The sequence below is a fragment of the Seriola aureovittata genome, chromosome 13 (genome assembly GCF_021018895.1).
Source record: "Seriola aureovittata isolate HTS-2021-v1 ecotype China chromosome 13, ASM2101889v1, whole genome shotgun sequence".
Lineage (NCBI taxonomy): Eukaryota > Metazoa > Chordata > Actinopteri > Carangiformes > Carangidae > Seriola > Seriola aureovittata.
The window spans coordinates 5792305-5808883 of record NC_079376.1 but is presented as its reverse complement, the minus strand read 5'-3'; the positions used below and the strand labels follow the sequence as shown (position 1 = coordinate 5808883).

The window sequence follows — 16579 nt, the reverse complement described above, 5'->3', positions numbered from 1 at the left end:
GTATTCACATTAGCTGCTGACACCACAGCCTGGCTTCAACAGTTTAAAGTCTTTGGCAAGCCTCTACAGAGACTATTGATCAGAATTAATTGAAATATCTTAGTGCCTGTTGGAGCTTGACTTAAATCATGACTAACTTTAGAGGAATACAGTATCTCAGAGGCTGTGAGGGCGTGTGCCTGCCAGTTGCACATAAATCTTCACTGCTGGTCTTTTTCCGTCAGTTCTACCCTCAGAGATAAAACACCATATAATCTCCACATCTCCTGCAGTATCCACAGAGTTGGCTTTGGGGGTTTTCATTGGTTGAAACTCCACACCACGCACACATCTGAAACCTGGCTCTTCCACGCTTCAGTTTATTGATAGTCATGTAAACCTCATGCCACTCCATTTTTAAGAGTGACTTCATCGCAGAAAGTTCCACGAGTGCTCTGAAACCAGCTCGCCCAGTGACTTTTAAGTGGCTTTTGTTCCCCCGGCAGTGGAAGGCAGGCCAGCGAAGGACAGTGCTGGCTTTCATAAACGCCTGGCTCCGCTCCTGCAGGTCCTCCTTCTGCTCTCTGGAAGAAACATGGTGCCTGATGTTTGCGCCCTTGGTGTAATTAACCCGGGAACTCATAAAGAGGCGTTCACAGCAGGGTGCGCGGCGGGCCCACTCCTCATGCCAGCTCCTGTTGGGCGGCTGAGATCCTTTTTCCAGATGTTTTCCATTAGCATGTTTGCATGCCAGCAATGCCAGACAATCCGAGGCCTGCTACACCTACTGTATACAGTGTACAATGCCCCAGTGTGTCGCGGCTCCATGGAGAAAGTGCCGTACATAAAGTTGTTAGTATCACAGGGAAAGGTGAAAGGGTGGGAGCATGTGAACAAACCAACAGACCACAGATTGTCAGTGAAATTTCCTTTTTTAAGAGTCTGATCTCACTCTTTATTGAAGGAAAGTCACCCCCCCTCCTCTACCAAAAGGTCAGAGGTCAGGTTTGGCTACACAGAGCTGGTAGTGATTCAGTGTTTTCCTCACAAACACATTAAACAGGAATTTAGTTTGCGACACAACCCTGTCAACGGTAGTGACGCTCTGTCAGATATATTTGAAATATCTATATCTATAAATGATTATCTGATGGATTACCATGAACAGACATTAATGGTTTCCAGAGGATGATCTGAATGACGCTGCTACATGAAAGGTCCCATTCATGTCCCCTTCAGGATGAATTGTAATTGACCCCTTAACTTTTTTTTATTTATCTGATACTTTGGTATTTCGGTATGTTTACTGCTAATTAGCAAATGTCAGAAAGCTAACACACTAATCTAAGATGGTTAACATTACACCTTCTTGACATCAGCCTATTAGCATTGTGAGTCTGGGCAGGTTAGCATGCTGACTTTAGCATTCAGGTCAAAGCACCACTGTGTCTATATATGGCCTCACAGAGCTGCTGGCACGGCTGTGGACTCCAGCAAGACCTCCATCAACCAGGCGGGGAAAAAAAACCTCTCACTTCTTCAGACACCAGCCTGCTGCTCTCATGTTTACCTACCCAAATAAAATTCTGCCTGTGCCGGGTTTAATGCACTGGACTGGCGCCATTAACAACAGATTGTAAAAAAAATTGTGTGAATTTAATAACTCTGCAATATGAACAAACCGGTAGCTTCACAAGCAATGTTGCTTCCCCTGCGAGCACCCGTGGCTCACGCTGGACTTATAAACGCCGCACATACACATGCAGTGTTTGTGCTGCAGTAGATTACATCTCCATATGTGCAGTCACTGATGTTTTTGTCTTCTCCCTCCCCCCACCCCCTTGTCTCTGTAGACGTTTACAGCTTGGTGTAACTCTCACCTGAGGAAAGCAGGCACGCAGATCGAGAACATCGAGGAGGACTTCCGGGATGGACTGAAACTCATGCTGCTGCTCGAGGTCATCTCAGGTAAACAGCTCCTTACTTAACAGGATTAACAGAATGAAAACAGTTCGCTTGGGCAGGACCGTCACATGCTGATTTTGGATAGCAGGATCAACCTCACAGCAAGAGTTCAACATTTTTTTTTTGAAAATACCCTTATTTGCTTTCTTGCTGACAGTTAGATGAGAGGATTGATACCGCTCTCATATCTGTTCCTGTGCACGTCACGGTGACACAGAAGCTAGAACGTTTTCATCTTCTGTAAGTGAAACTGAACATGTTGGTCTAGTTATGAAAGGGACTTCAATTCAATTCTTCAAATTTGATTGGATTACTAAAAAGCAGTTGTGGCAAAGAAATACAGAGCTGTTCTTAAATACGGAGCTGGACAGAAGAGAAATTGATAAATTAGACCTTAACCACATTCTTTGGAAGTGAAAACCAAGTTTATAAACATCCCTAAACACATCTCCTGCTATGATTGTCATGGGTTTGAGGGGTAAGTAGGAACCCAAATGCAGCCAACTCTTGGGAGAACGGTGCAGACAGGTTTATTAACCAAAAATAACAGACATGAACAAACCCTGAACTAAACAGACGAACCGACACAGACAAAGGGGAGCTCAAAGACGATATAGACAAGGGAGGCAAGGGTGATTGAACACAGGTGAAACACATTAGGGCGGGGCAGACAATCAGCACAGACACAGGACCAAGACAGGAAGCAAAAACACTGACACACAAGGAAACCAATTACAAAATAAGATAGGAAGTGCAAAAGTCCAAAACAAAACTAACAAAAAGTGTCTGCCATAGCAAACCGTGACAATGATAGACCATCTCTCTGCTAGCCGCAACCCATGAGCTAACAGTCAACGGCAGTTTTATACTAATAATACAATTATAATAATCTTTATTTATAGAGCATTTTACAGCAATAAAATAGACGAGAAATAAAATCAACAGGTCAAAAACAGATCAAACAATTAAAAATATTAGGTGACAAAAACCAAAACAGAGTCTTTCTGAGAGAAATAAAAGACTTCAAGCTAAATCAAATTCATTTTAGTATGTAGAACAAAATGTTTTTTATTTTAAAGTTGAACGTGCCAGACATTATCATCATCATCATCATCATCATCATCATCATCATCATCATCCTCTGCTCCTGTGTTTTCCTTGTGTAGGCGAACGCTTGGCCAAACCAGAGAGAGGCAAGATGAGAGTCCACAAGATCTCCAACGTCAACAAGGCGCTCGACTTCATCGCCAGCAAAGGAGTGAAGCTGGTGTCTATTGGCGCAGAGGGTGAGTGACAGGAGCTTTACTTCAGTTAACAGTGTCGCTGATCATTTTGGTGATTAATCTATTAATTGTTTGGTTTGTAAAACATATGAAATTAGTGAAAAACGCCCACCACAGGTAAACTGAGCTCAAAGTGTCTAAAATATTAATTACCAAAACAGCTGCAGATTATTTGTTTGATGATTCACTATTAATCAATTAACCAGTTAAACTCAGTGTTGGATAGGTAAATCTTTTACACTGCAGCATATTTTAAATTATTATATATTTTATTATATATTTATTTATATATATTTTCTGCAGAGGTTATGTACATTAAATCTTAATGGGCTCAAATGAGCAGCGAGTCAGTGCTGCTGTCAGATAAAGGCATCACATTTTCAAAATAAAAGTAACTGAAGCCATCAGATACATGTAGTGGAATAAAAGGTACAATATTTTAGTATATTATTTCCCTCTGAAATGGAGTGAGAGCTGTCACATCTCGTTTCCACATGACCTTCTCTACGTTTGTTTACACCTCACACTGCGATGCATCGATTTGAATTAGTCCATCAGCAAAATCAATGTCTACTATTCTGTTGTGAGTAGTTATGTATAATGTAGTCTCTGCCCCTCCCCTCTCTCTCTCTCTCTCTCTCTCTCTCTCTCTCTCTCTCTCTCTCTCTCCCCTCGTTACCATGGCAGTGCCGCCGGCTGCTGTGCCGTTAATGAGATCCTCATTTCGGAGTGTTCCGGTGGAGGTTGTGCTTTGCGATGCATTTTTCCTGAGAGTAAATCTTAGGATCAGCAATCCCCTCAGGGCCTGAGGCTGCTCATTGTTCAGCACAAATAACTCGGGGATGTCCGTCCTCCTCCCACCGGAGAGTAAACAAGTCTTTAGCAAAGTAAACACTCTACTCTCTCTCTCACTCTCTCTCTCTTATTATTTATCTTCCTCTTTCACAGCAACACACGGCCCTCTGGCATTTTCTGAATTCGGCATAGTTTGCATGTTTGTAGCAAACACAAACTTCCAAGTGTGTCCACTAAGTGATCTCAAAATATTTGAGGGATCTTAACGCGTCAGTACCCTTTGTGTTATTTAGCCGTGCTGATCGTTTTAGTTTCGAGTTGTTGTCGAGGTGTGTGTCTCTGAGATTTCTTCTGCTGTCCCAATCCAATGAAGGGGGAACAGAAATTTGATCACGTTGCTCAAAGCTCTTAAAAATGAAATTTAACAACTCGTCCTTCCAGAAACAAAAGTCCTGGTTACTCTTTTTGATGCAGATACTGCACTTTCTATTGCAGAAAAAGTCCCCTCCAACACTGTTCACACCCTTTTATTGGAAGATATCTCAAAGCGTCAGCACACAGAACTGAAACTGTCTGAATGTCCAAACAGCATCAGGGTTAAGTAAGAAAATATGTCATTTTGGATTGTTTGTGAACTGACCTTTTTAAGAATATGAACCCTTGTAAATGAGTCGAATCCAGGTTGAACACTCAGGGGATCTGGCTCTCTGAAAGGCGTGGGCTTGTTCTTTAGCTCCCACCCCGACACATAATAAAGTTAACCTCTGACCTCTCATGTTCAGCCCTTCTACTCTTTCCATCAGTAGCTTTTTCTGTTTCTCACACAAAAATCTTTAAGGAAATCTTGACAAGGAAAAACCTTTAAGAACAAATGAGCTGACGTGTGCAAACTGCAGCTACATCTCCATAAATGTGGATCAATACGATAATGATTCCACATATTTCTACCCCTACATCTCTTCGTGATTCTGCTCCTGTCCTCGGCTCGAAGGTGAACACGCACAAGCTGCTAAAATCTTTATCATCAAGTCCTAAAAGTCTTATTTTCTTAATACGCTTGAAAAAAAAACTTTTATTTTACAAATATTTTAAATAGTTCAGTTTCTTGACGAGGTCTGCAGAGATCTGTCAAGTACCGAAAGTCAGCATTGCTTTGTAAACAGAATTTTAATGTGTCTTTTGTTGCTTTTTATAGTATTTTCAGCTTCTTATTTCTTCATTGCAGAGCTGACAGTAGAGAGGTGACAGGAAGTGAGAGAGGAGAATAAGGGAGAGAAGAAGAACGATGCGTCCACAGTGACTTACCGCTTGATTTCTTCTTAAATTGTGAATTTCCTAATTTTAGACAATATTTGATAAAGTTTAAGGTCTTTTACAGCAGATTGTCTTCCTTTAGCGGCGGCCCAGTGGGCGCAGTGGTTAGCACTGTTGCCTCACAGCGAGAAGGTTCTGGGTTCGAACCCCTGCTCCTCCCACAGTCTTCTACTTCTGTAAGAAACCATAATATTTGGGCCTCAGTGACGGACAGAAATAACTCGATAAGATGGAGATTTTTTTTTGCAGTGCACAGAGGCCGGTATAAAAGCTCCTAAGCCAGACCAGCATTCCAGACAGATTAGCCGGCTGGAATCCCCCCCTGGTCGAGCGGCCCTGCTAACTGTGGCGGTGGGATGGGACTAGTCGCAGGCTCAGATCCATGCGACTCATCAGGGGGTTAGCTGTGGGTGAAGGATAAAGGAGATGGGGGTGGGGGGGGGTGGGGGGTTTCTAATGGAATAAACAGGATTTGTGCCCCCCGATGATCAGTCATGTTCATTAGAGCTAATCTCAACATGTATCTGCATGTGTCAGCCTCGGCCACCGGGCCCAGCTTCTTCTGCCTCCTAATTCAATCTGAGGCGTCTTTCACACACAGTTACATGTACAGACATCTGACTGACATCTCGCAGCACAAGTTTGTCCGTCACGGTGGAGCGAACCGCGGAGCTGCCGTGCTCTGTGCCTTATTGGATTAGAGGCAGAAACGAATGATTATTGAAGGCCAGGCAAACAGGGTGACCTGCTGGAGGGGATTTTCATTATCGACAACACAGAGAGGACTGGACGCAGGCGGTTCATTCACAGCCTTCGGCCGCAGGCGCACAGCTGATTGACAGCTAAACAGGTTCAGGCTCAAATGACTGAATCATCACACATCTCATTCATTCAAAGGTTTAGTGCTCACTGACTCAGTTTCCCCTTTAGAAATACTGTGAGCCGAGCAGAGCCTCTGTGGAAAATCATGCAACTGGAGTTTTGGCTCTGAATCAACAGATTATCTGCCGTGTCGAACTGGGCTCCTGACCTCAAAGGCCCATGAAAGCTGTTTATATTCTGTATATCATACGTTTGTTAAACACATGGTCGCAGTATAAAAAATATGATTTTTTCTTTTTTTTTTAAATCAGTCAGTTTCCTAAGAGTGTGAATAAATTGTGCATCAGGGCATCATTTCTTTAACTCTTGCACTCCTTGTTATTGGCCATTGGAATACTGGATATCTAATACTGGAAAGCAAAGTTAATGTGCTGCTGCACATATTGTAACTGTCTGTGGGCAGCAGCCCAGGAAGCATTGATTAAATAACTGGCAGGTCAAAAGATGTCCAGACATCTAGGTTAGAACTTATTTAAAGGTCCCATGTTTTACACTTGTACGGTATTTTATTTTAAGTTCTGATATCAATAAGAAGATATATTTGTGGTTTTAAGAACCAAAAACAATCTCAATAGTAGTTTAGGCTCTGATCCTCTTTTCTGATTGATCTGACTGTTTCTTGAGTTATTGAATAAAAATATCGCAGATTTCAGGTAAACACTCGTAGAAACCAAATCCTGCAAGGCTTCTACAGTGGGTCGGGGTGGGCGGGGCTTGGGGGCATGGCTGAAGGAGGTGACTGCTTTGTTGTGACATCACAATGTAACAGAAGTCCCAACGGCTCGTTTCAAGGCTCAGTTTCTGAATACAGGCTGTGAGGCTTTGATACTTTCACAGTATTGATATAGAACCTAGACCTGATCTATAAACAAACCACACATGGACATCGACTTTTATACATTATGGGACTTAACATAATTTAAATGATTTTATTTTGATGTTAAGTCCTAATATGAATATTGGTGGAAATTTTGTCCATTCAATAGCCATTGAGACATTTCACTAAAAACCACAACAATCAATTTAATGGTGAGACTTGAGGAAATGTTAGAGGAACAGCAAAGTCTGTTGTTCAAAGTGGGCGATGAACTGTCCGACAGACCAACATCACATCGAGCTACGAAGCTAGCATCGCCAAAAATCTTTTAGTCTTCAACCAAATTTAGCCAAATATTAACCTGAACATCTGGACAACATTTTACCCAGAAATCCCCAGATCAGTGCGGGGAACATCTGCCAGATGTGAAAAATATGAATTACATGTCGCTTTTAAATGTGTAAATTCTAAAATGTAAACGTTGTTGCTTCGTCCGTCTTTCAGAGATCGTAGATGGGAACGCTAAGATGACCCTGGGAATGATCTGGACCATAATCCTCCGCTTCGCCATCCAAGACATTTCTGTGGAAGGTAATTGTGTGTGTGTGTGTGTGTGTGTGTGCGTGCGTGTGTGTGTGTGTGTGTTTCACTTTATTGAATAGGACTCTTGCTCACTGTCTTCATTTGCAGTTGAAAACACTCTTCATTGACACAGTGTCTCAGCGTAAAGACCTTCATCACGATCTCACCCAGCTGCACAATACCAGATATGGACTTGAGCTAATGCACGTTCATTTGAATATGAATGTTTCAGAGAATACTCCTTCCCTTTGGAGGTAGAAATGTTTACATTATGACCCGCTCCTTGGTTAACATATATAATGCATTTACAGTGTAATCCAATTTAAATGTCAGAAGTAATCAGGTTTGATTCGTTCAGCTTTAGATTTCAAAACCGTGCGTTTTAGAGTATTTCACTCTCACTGTGTGGGTGCAACACAATCCCAGACACCAGCTCAGTATCCACTGGAAACAAGAGAGCACGAAACATCCGAGCAATCACACATGCTTCCCATTCACTTCACCTCCACTTAATCCAGCACTAAACAGGGATTAGTCGAGAGTCGGTCAAAGTGAAAAACCCTGAGAGTTTCGCCAACCTCACAATGATCCCTTCTTCCCAAATGCAGAGACATCTGCCAAAGAGGGCCTCCTGTTGTGGTGCCAGAGGAAGACTGCGCCCTACAAGAATGTCAACATCCAAAACTTTCACATCAGGTAAGGCTTGAGGGAGGAAAACATGATAAGTCATTAAAAAATGTTATTTATATTCACATTCGGAGATGAAGTTACAGTTAATGAGATGAGATTGTGGAAGCAGATGTTCGAGCCTCTGCATCAAACAACAAATTAGGCCAAAGACTGTGAATAAACAGCGGGGCCACCACCGTCACCTAAAGTCTGTTTTATTTGGTGCGAACGTTAAATTTGGTGCATTTTAATATTTGGCTGTTGTATTACACCCAAAGTTATATCTGAACCAGAGGTTTTTGGTTAATTATCGTCCCACAAGCTTAAAGATTTTGCTGAAGGGGGACGTCAATACAAATCCAGTTGTGCTGTAATTTAAGCAAAGTAACAGGGACTGATCCCAGTCAGTCCTGACTTTATTTCACTCCCTCTGGTGTTCATGGCGGTCAAGAAGAAGAAAATTTTGTTACTCCATACTTTTAAAAATTGGTGAATCGCCCAGCATCACTTGTGTCTGCCCGTCGATGTAAAACCTGCTTTTTAGATTCAGCTCTTCAGTTTTTAGGCATCTTGGCTCAGTTATCAGCGCAGTGAGTTTGAGTGATGTTGTTTTCATCTCGCCAAGGAGATAACACCAAGAGACATAAAATTAGTTTCTGATGACTCACCCTTTTATCAGTGATAGATCATTGACTATATATCAGTTATAGGACGTAAATAATAATGAAGAACAACTGTTTGGGTTGCCAGGTTGTGAAAAACCCGTCAGACTGGTGATATTCTTTTCTATTTGGTGATAACGAATGTTTGGTAATCCATCACTTTCTAATCAGCCATTTGTTCTTCAGTTATACTTGTTTACAAGTTGGTCGAGATTCTCTGGATGTTTATTTTTTTCATAAAGTGACGCGTTAAATGATCTTCCTGCAATAAAAACCTTCAGTGTCTTTACAATCTGGCAACCCAGAAGTTGTTCTTATTAACGCCTTATAACCGATCTATAATGCTTTAGTAAATTATTTATTAACTTTGGTAACATTTCCTCCAGCATCAGAGACATGTTGGATAAAAACAAGCAGCCAATCGCAGCTGTTCAGTCTCCACATTTTATGTTGGTGTCTTCGCTGTAACTTCTTAACAGAAAACTTTAAATTCAAGCTTCAGACACGACACCGTAGCGGCACCGGGCAGCTCTGGAACACGAATCCCTCAGACCTGCAACTACGTATTAAAGACGCTGTTATAAATTAAAATGTCGGCTTGTCCGGATCAATTAAGACTTTCAGAACAGCAGGATTACATAAATATGTAATTTCCTGACAGTCGACATTAGTGGCCTCAGACGGTGGTGACGGTGAACAGAACAGACCTAAAGCAGACGGAGAGCAGAGCAGCAGACGTGCTCTCATAAACCAGACCAGCTGAGCGGGACAGGACGAGGCGCTAACCAGCCGGCGCATTTAGATTTACACCAGCAGATCTGTCGCATGCAGACAGTTAATGGAATAAGTGCCGAACCCGAATGTGAGGACGTGAGCTACTCTAACATCCTGTCTGGATGTGTCCGCCATGAGTGGGTCTAGTTAGTCCTGAATCCACGTCATGGGATGCCTCCGGGGCGTGTTGAATTATTGAGAGAAAAAACCACTGTGATCCTCAGATCAGTGGATGAAAGCCGAGGCGAGAAGAAAGGTGGAGGTGAGGTCATTTCGGGAGAAGGTAAAGGGAGAGGCTTGATGATCCCTGTGCAGGAGAGAGCGACTGTCAGCGTGGACCCTTTGATGTGGTCTCTCTTTGAGGGATGAGAGCAGATACATCTCTGTCCACAGATGAGACGCAGACAAGGAAAAATACTGATTTTTTAATGTCGTCTCTCGAGCGCTGGAGTGCTGCAGCTTCAGGTATAAGAGCAGCCTTGTAAAAGTCCCTCTTGTGCATTACAGGCTTTTAATGGCAACCAATACACTTAAATAACCCATCGCACTAATTCTCCACCAGTAAATCCTCCAAAACTCTTCCAAACTGAGATTGAGATTGCACTGCACCATCCGGTCAAACTGCTTTTAGACCGCCTGCTTTCAGCCGCTGATCAATGAAGTACAGAAGGTTAAACTAAAAATAACCAGATATAATTAGATACATGATCAATGATTTACAGACAAAATTCTGTTTAACTGTAACGCTCCTAAACTTTGTCCTGGAGTTTAGATTTAGCAGCTGTGCAAACCTCAGTACTGCATTTATTGTATAAGCGCTTAGGTTGTACATTTGTATTTCTCTCATTGTTTATCGCAGTGGTTCCCAACTTTTCCAACTCATGACCCACTTAAAAATCTGAACAATGTCGGAGGCCCACATCCAACGGAGGTGAAGTTCTCAGAGTTCTTTTTATTTTAATGATAATGATTAAACATTCAGGACTGAACTGAAAGCCGTCACTTGTCGATTCACCTTCTGTCTCTTGTTGCTAACCAGTTTTCCATTTTGATACTCAACTTTTTGCCGTGGATTTAATCTTTTAGTGAACAATCCGACTGAGATAGCAAACTAGTGTAAGATGCAGTCCAGTGGCAAAGTGATCCGCCCAGCAACAACATAATCATTGTCTTATCACAGTGATTGGCCTTAATATGAGAAAAAAACACAATGAAGGGAGTTTTTAACAGTTTTAATGTTTTTAAGGATCATTTTCTTTTCAAACATTTAAAAACATAATTTTTATTGTTTGGTTTTTTTTCATTAATAATTACATCTTTTCACCAAAATTGTACTGTTTTCGCAAATGATTTGTCGGCTGTCTCACAATACCTTGGCGGCCCACCACCGGCCCCGGCCCTCAGGTTGATAACCGCTATATAGGTATTATAGAGAATATATGGTTTTAGAGCAAATTTTAAATCTGCTATAACCAGTATCTTTGTATTAACAATAGATTCACTTATTACCTGTAACATGAAAGGTGTTCGTCATAGTGATGAGCTCACAAGGATTCACTCCCTTTGTTGTTCCTCTCAGCCTCTTATAACTCTTTGTTTTGGTTTTTGTGGTCCACAACTTCACTTTCTCACTTCCATAGTGCGGTTTTTGGTCGCAGCAGACAGGGAAGTGCTTTACAAACCCACTGAGCTCCACCTGCTCTGCAGCCAGACCAAGTCAGTGGCTAGCCGGTGAACCTTTAGCATTTAGCAGCTAAAGAGTCAGACAGAGTGAAACTTTAATTGATGCTAGTGCTGCTCCATGTTTGCTTCTTCATATCAACTTTAATCTGTCAGCATTATGTTTATAGTTTGCAAATTACTTAATGCATCTTTAACTTAATCTGGAAGATACAGCTAGCAGCAGTCTTTAGCTTTAATATTTACATGCTAGAAATATAATAAAATATATAAATAAACTTGCATGACTCGATAAAAACGTAGTATTTTCTCGTAGCTTCTCTTGAGTGTGGCGCCTCGTTGCTGCTGCAAACCGGACCACATCTGTAAGTCGGCAAGTCGCCGTGAAACCACTTGCCAAGAAAATTACTCAGGAGAATTAAAGAAAGGCAGTGCCACAGCACCCTGTCTGTTCAGTGTACTAAAGTAACCGAGCAGAAATTTCTTTTTCTCTGAACATGATCCAGAATCTGGCCCTCAGAAGCAAACCGACAGCGATTACCAATTCTGTCCTGAGTCCTTGAAAATAATTTTAATGGCTCGTTTTTCACCAGAGTTCCCAGGTTTCTAACGTTTTTCTTCATATATTCAGACAGGAGAAGAGAGTCTTTGGGTCTCGTCGTGACAAAGCATCAAAAACATTTCCCAAACTTTAGAACCTGAGGTTTAACTTTAATCAGAGACTTTGCGGTACACGTGGTTCACTGAAATAACCCATCATCCCCGTTTAGGCTGATGCTTTCTGCTGTGTTACAGTAACACACCATGTGCTGCCAGGAGGATGTGGGTGTGTTGGGGGTGGGGGGGTGGGGGGGGGTGGTCTCGATCAAAGATTAAAGACAAATTCCTTCTCTTTTCCTCAACTCATTACGTTTCCCCTCACGTTCGCCCTGACATCTCTCTCTCTCTCTCTCTCTCTCTCTCTCTGTTTCAGCTGGAAAGATGGTTTGGGTTTCTGTGCACTCATTCATCGACACCGTCCAGAACTCATTGACTATGGAAAACTTCGCAAGGTGAGGGAACGTTGTCTGACACCACGAACCGCTAAGACCATGAAGCACAAACGCCGGCGGGAGTCACCATGAGTGAAAAGCTTGTAGGCAAATATTCAGTCAGACAGGAGAAAGAAAGGAAACCGTTTTGCTCTGACTGAACCAGTGAAACAGGAGATGTAAACACTTGTTTCATTATGATCACCTGCCGGAAGTATTCTTGTGAGAAAGCACCTGGAGAGTAGAGATCTATCTCAATTACATGAGCACAATAAACTTTGATCTATAAGATATCTGTAAATATAAATACAAAGGTTTATTATCATGTACAACAAAATGATCAAATCCTCACGTCAGAAGTCGAGATTGAGGAATGTTTGGTATTTTGACCAGAAGAATTACATAAATTATAATTATTAATAATATTAATAATAATCATTATAATATTAAACTTTATTTGTATAGCACCTTTCTTACAAGAAATGTCAGACAAAGTGTTTTACAACAAAGACATTACATGCAACAAGTGCAATGAAATAATGAATAACTTAAAAAATTGATCACATAGAAGGCATAAAATCAGTAAGACATCAATACTTTTAACAGCATTTAAAAGAAGTGCTGAACAGTGCATAAGTGCGGTAATTAAAATAAGTCTACACCATTTATTGTTTTATTAGTGGCAAAAGACATAAAGCATTTATAAAAGTTATGTAGAAAAAATGTTCTGGTGATTGAATTTTAGTTTCAAGATTTTTGAAATTTTTCTTCTCTTTCAAGCAACAAAATATATAAAAGCAACATTTAACCTTGATAAACTGATGTGTAGGAGAGACATTGTTCCACGTACAGTAACTAGCTACTGTCCAATAGAAGCGGTTTCCCATCAGGATACTACAGTGACATAAAAGATCTTAATGGTCTCACTGTGTCTGCTGTTGACAGGATGACCCCATGACCAACCTGAACACAGCCTTCGACGTGGCAGAGAAGTACCTGGACATCCCCAAGATGTTGGACGCAGAAGGTGAACAGTCGGGGGGGGGGGGGGGGGGGTGATGAGGAGAACAGACTTTTTCCTGTGTTCAAAGTCAAAACAAAATATACTCTCTCAGAGGTGAGAGTGACAGAAAGCTCCTCTCAGGACATGGATGTGAAAGCAGCCATCTAACAGCCACATCTGCGTTTCCGCGGTGATTAGCCAGGTGTGCAAAGGTGTGAAAAGGGCAGAGCTCCACATTCCTCACAGGCCTACTTAAAGTACATTATGTTACATGTGTACTGCTGAATCAGTGTTGAGAGGGCGATTGCTTTCAGAAAGCTGAGAACCAAAACCGACTCTCCCTTTTCCACCATGTCTTTTTGTTTATTGATCACATGGGACTAAAGATTGCTTTGGCTTCATATGAACTTACTTCTTGTCCCATCCTCCAGGGGAATCACTTCATTAAAGTCTATACAGTTTGGCTTTTTCCGTGATCTGAGAGACTGTATTTTGGCTTGAACGCTCACACACGCAGCTGTGCACACAGAGGGAGACAAACATCCCTTTTCTATTGAATATATTATTGAATTGAATATGCTGTTCTCCTAGTACAAATCAATTCAAGTCTTCAGCTCACGTAGTTAATGTCGACGTTAAAATCTCTGTGTTTAAAAGAGCCGATCCTCCCTGCTCAGCACATCTGGACTGTGATACGACGTGTTTTTCTTTCCACTCTGGATACTGTTTATGAGAAGAGCTGAGCCCCAGCTCTACTTCCTGTTTCTTGATTTATCTGTTCTCTGTTTAACAACCTCCACTGCCCCCCTCCATCCCCCAACCCCCCCTCCCTGACCTCCTCTCTTCCCCGCAGACATTGTGGGCACTGCCCGTCCGGACGAGAAGGCGATCATGACCTACGTCTCTAGCTTCTACCACGCCTTCTCAGGCGCCCAGAAGGTATCCTGGATGCAGCGTCTCCTTCCTCCTGCTCCTCCTCCTCCTCCTCCTCCTCTACCTGACTCCCCTCCTCCTTGTGTTTCTCCTAACGGTGCTCCTTCTCTCTCTGCAGTGCACAACGCCCCCCTGCAGGGGTCACTCTCCTTCTCTTTCCGCATGGTTCACACCACCAAATGCATGATGGGACGACGACACTCTGTTCTTAGAGGCAATGAGCACAAGTGTGTCTCCAGTGTACCTCGTTGTCACGGCGCCGCAGGGCCTTCAAACTCGCTCCCGATTAGGGTTTTGTTGCTCTGAACAGAAGCTGAGCGGAGTGGGAGGTGCGGCGGAGCTTTATCTGATAAATGAAGATGATTGCCTGTGATGAAGGCGAAGGGAGACAAATTGGCCTGAAGTCTAGCGTGGCGGGGGGAAGATGTAACCGTTTAAATGGATGGTTATGTTCAGCCTCGAGAGCGACAGATTAAATGGAGGGTGGAGTGAATGAATGAAATTAAAGGTGGCACTTCAAAGTCAAGCAGCGAGCCGACGGTTCATCTTAATGGATGCGCGCCGGTTTGGTTTAAGTAGAGAGTCTGTTTCCTTGTTTCTCTGCGAGACAGAGGAGCTGTGTGGGACTTTCTCTGTTGGGCAGTGACTGGCTGTCGGTTAGTTTGACAGCTACCTTGACGCACAACAGGAACTGGGAGACGGTGCCTCCTCGCAGAGCATCAGCAAGCAGGACTTACATAAGAGCCAGGTTGATTTGTGAGGCCCCGGCAGCAGAGAGAGAGAGAGTTTCAACACAGCTGTGTTTAAGCAAAAATGTCTGTGTTTATTACTGGAGAGAGTGGGGAGGCGTGGTCTGCCCCCCCCACCCCCCACACACAGACACACACACACACACACACACACACACACACACAACACACACACACACAATGAAAACTACAGCTGGACTCTCAGTTGCATCACAGCTCTGAGAAGTTGTGGGACGGGTCACAGCTGGTTGTTAAATTCAGTCAGACGAAGTTTCGTTACAAAATACGAAAGTTTAAAAGTTCAAAAAGTTTCCCTGCTCACAAAATTAAAGATATTTGACGCCAAAGTTCTAGTTGTATTTTTTGGTTGAACAGCTGGAGGCGATTAATTTTAACACGTCTTGAGATGAGCTTCACATATTCATACATTTAAAAAAAAAGAAAAGAAAGAAAAGACATATAAAATAAAATATATTTTCACTCCGTCCACCCACCTCCTACTTAAAATTCTGCCACATTTATTCTAATATTTTTGAGAGAATTGAACCGAACCGAGTTGAAGACAAACTGGAGGTAGACTGGAGACGACTTGTGCCCTCAGTGCTGCCTCCTCTTGTGATTACGCCCCCTGCTGGCCCTTGTGTCTCTGCACACTTTTACTCTTGTTGCATTTTTTCTCTTCTCTGTCCCCTCTCCCCTTCCTCTGTTCCCTGGGCAGATATCATTAGCACCTTGAGGCCAGATGAGAAGGCCGTCATGACTTATGTGTCGTGTTACTACCACGCGTTCTCAGGCAAGCAGAAGGTGAGAAACTAAATGAAAAAAAACAATCTCCAAACAATGAGCGGATACCTGCCAAAAGTGTCTGGCAGCGAATGACAGCTGAGCCGCAGTCCGACTTTGCCAACATTTGTTTGTTCACTGCTGAAGTGTGATACCACGGTCTGATCCTACGACTCCGCACGACAACAAGAAGGATAATATCAGGCAAAACATCGCCTTCAAAACGTCTCAGCTGAAGGTTCAGAGATGCTTTTTGTGCGGAGTTCACTTTTCTCATGCATCAGCAATTCTATTGATGTTTTTTGAATACGAAAATCTGACTTCTGAAGGCTCAGTACGGTAATTTAAAGCTGCTTCTCAAAGAAAAACCGTCTATACACCAGCAGTCCGGCAGCAAACTGCGGGGCAGACGGAGGTTGGAGACCAGCTGGTGAACATAGTGGAGCATTTAGCAGCTAAAGAGTCAGATATTTCCCTCAGGAGTTTTGTGCAGGTCAGAAACACAACTCAAAGGAGAGTAGATATTGAACTCTGATTCACCAGGTGGCCAGAAACATGTAAATGAACGACTGTTTTTTTTGCTGGTATTGCAGGTTTTAAGCATCTTTCCTGACCCACTCTCTATCACCAAGACAAACGAATGTCAAGAGTGGGGTCAAAGTGGGAGAAGGATCTCTG

General features: G+C 42.6%; 1 protein-coding gene across 5 annotated transcripts in view; it reads left to right on the top strand.

The window, feature by feature from the left end:
• actn1 (actinin, alpha 1) overlaps positions 1-16579 on the top strand; it is a 58304-nt gene that overhangs the window by 26718 nt on the left and 15007 nt on the right. For 3 of the 5 annotated variants that reach the window (XM_056394315.1, XM_056394314.1, XM_056394312.1), the window contains exons 2-8: positions 1833-1947; positions 3111-3230; positions 7540-7626; positions 8226-8313; positions 12376-12454; positions 13379-13460; positions 14290-14375. In XM_056394315.1, the coding sequence (XP_056250290.1) occupies positions 1833-1947; positions 3111-3230; positions 7540-7626; positions 8226-8313; positions 12376-12454; positions 13379-13460; positions 14290-14375 (657 nt within the window). Of the gene's footprint in view, positions 1-1832; positions 1948-3110; positions 3231-7539; positions 7627-8225; positions 8314-12375; positions 12455-13378; positions 13461-14289; positions 14376-15836; positions 15923-16579 lie in introns of all 5 variants that reach the window. The other 2 variants (XM_056394316.1, XM_056394313.1) reach the window with 1 other exon arrangement.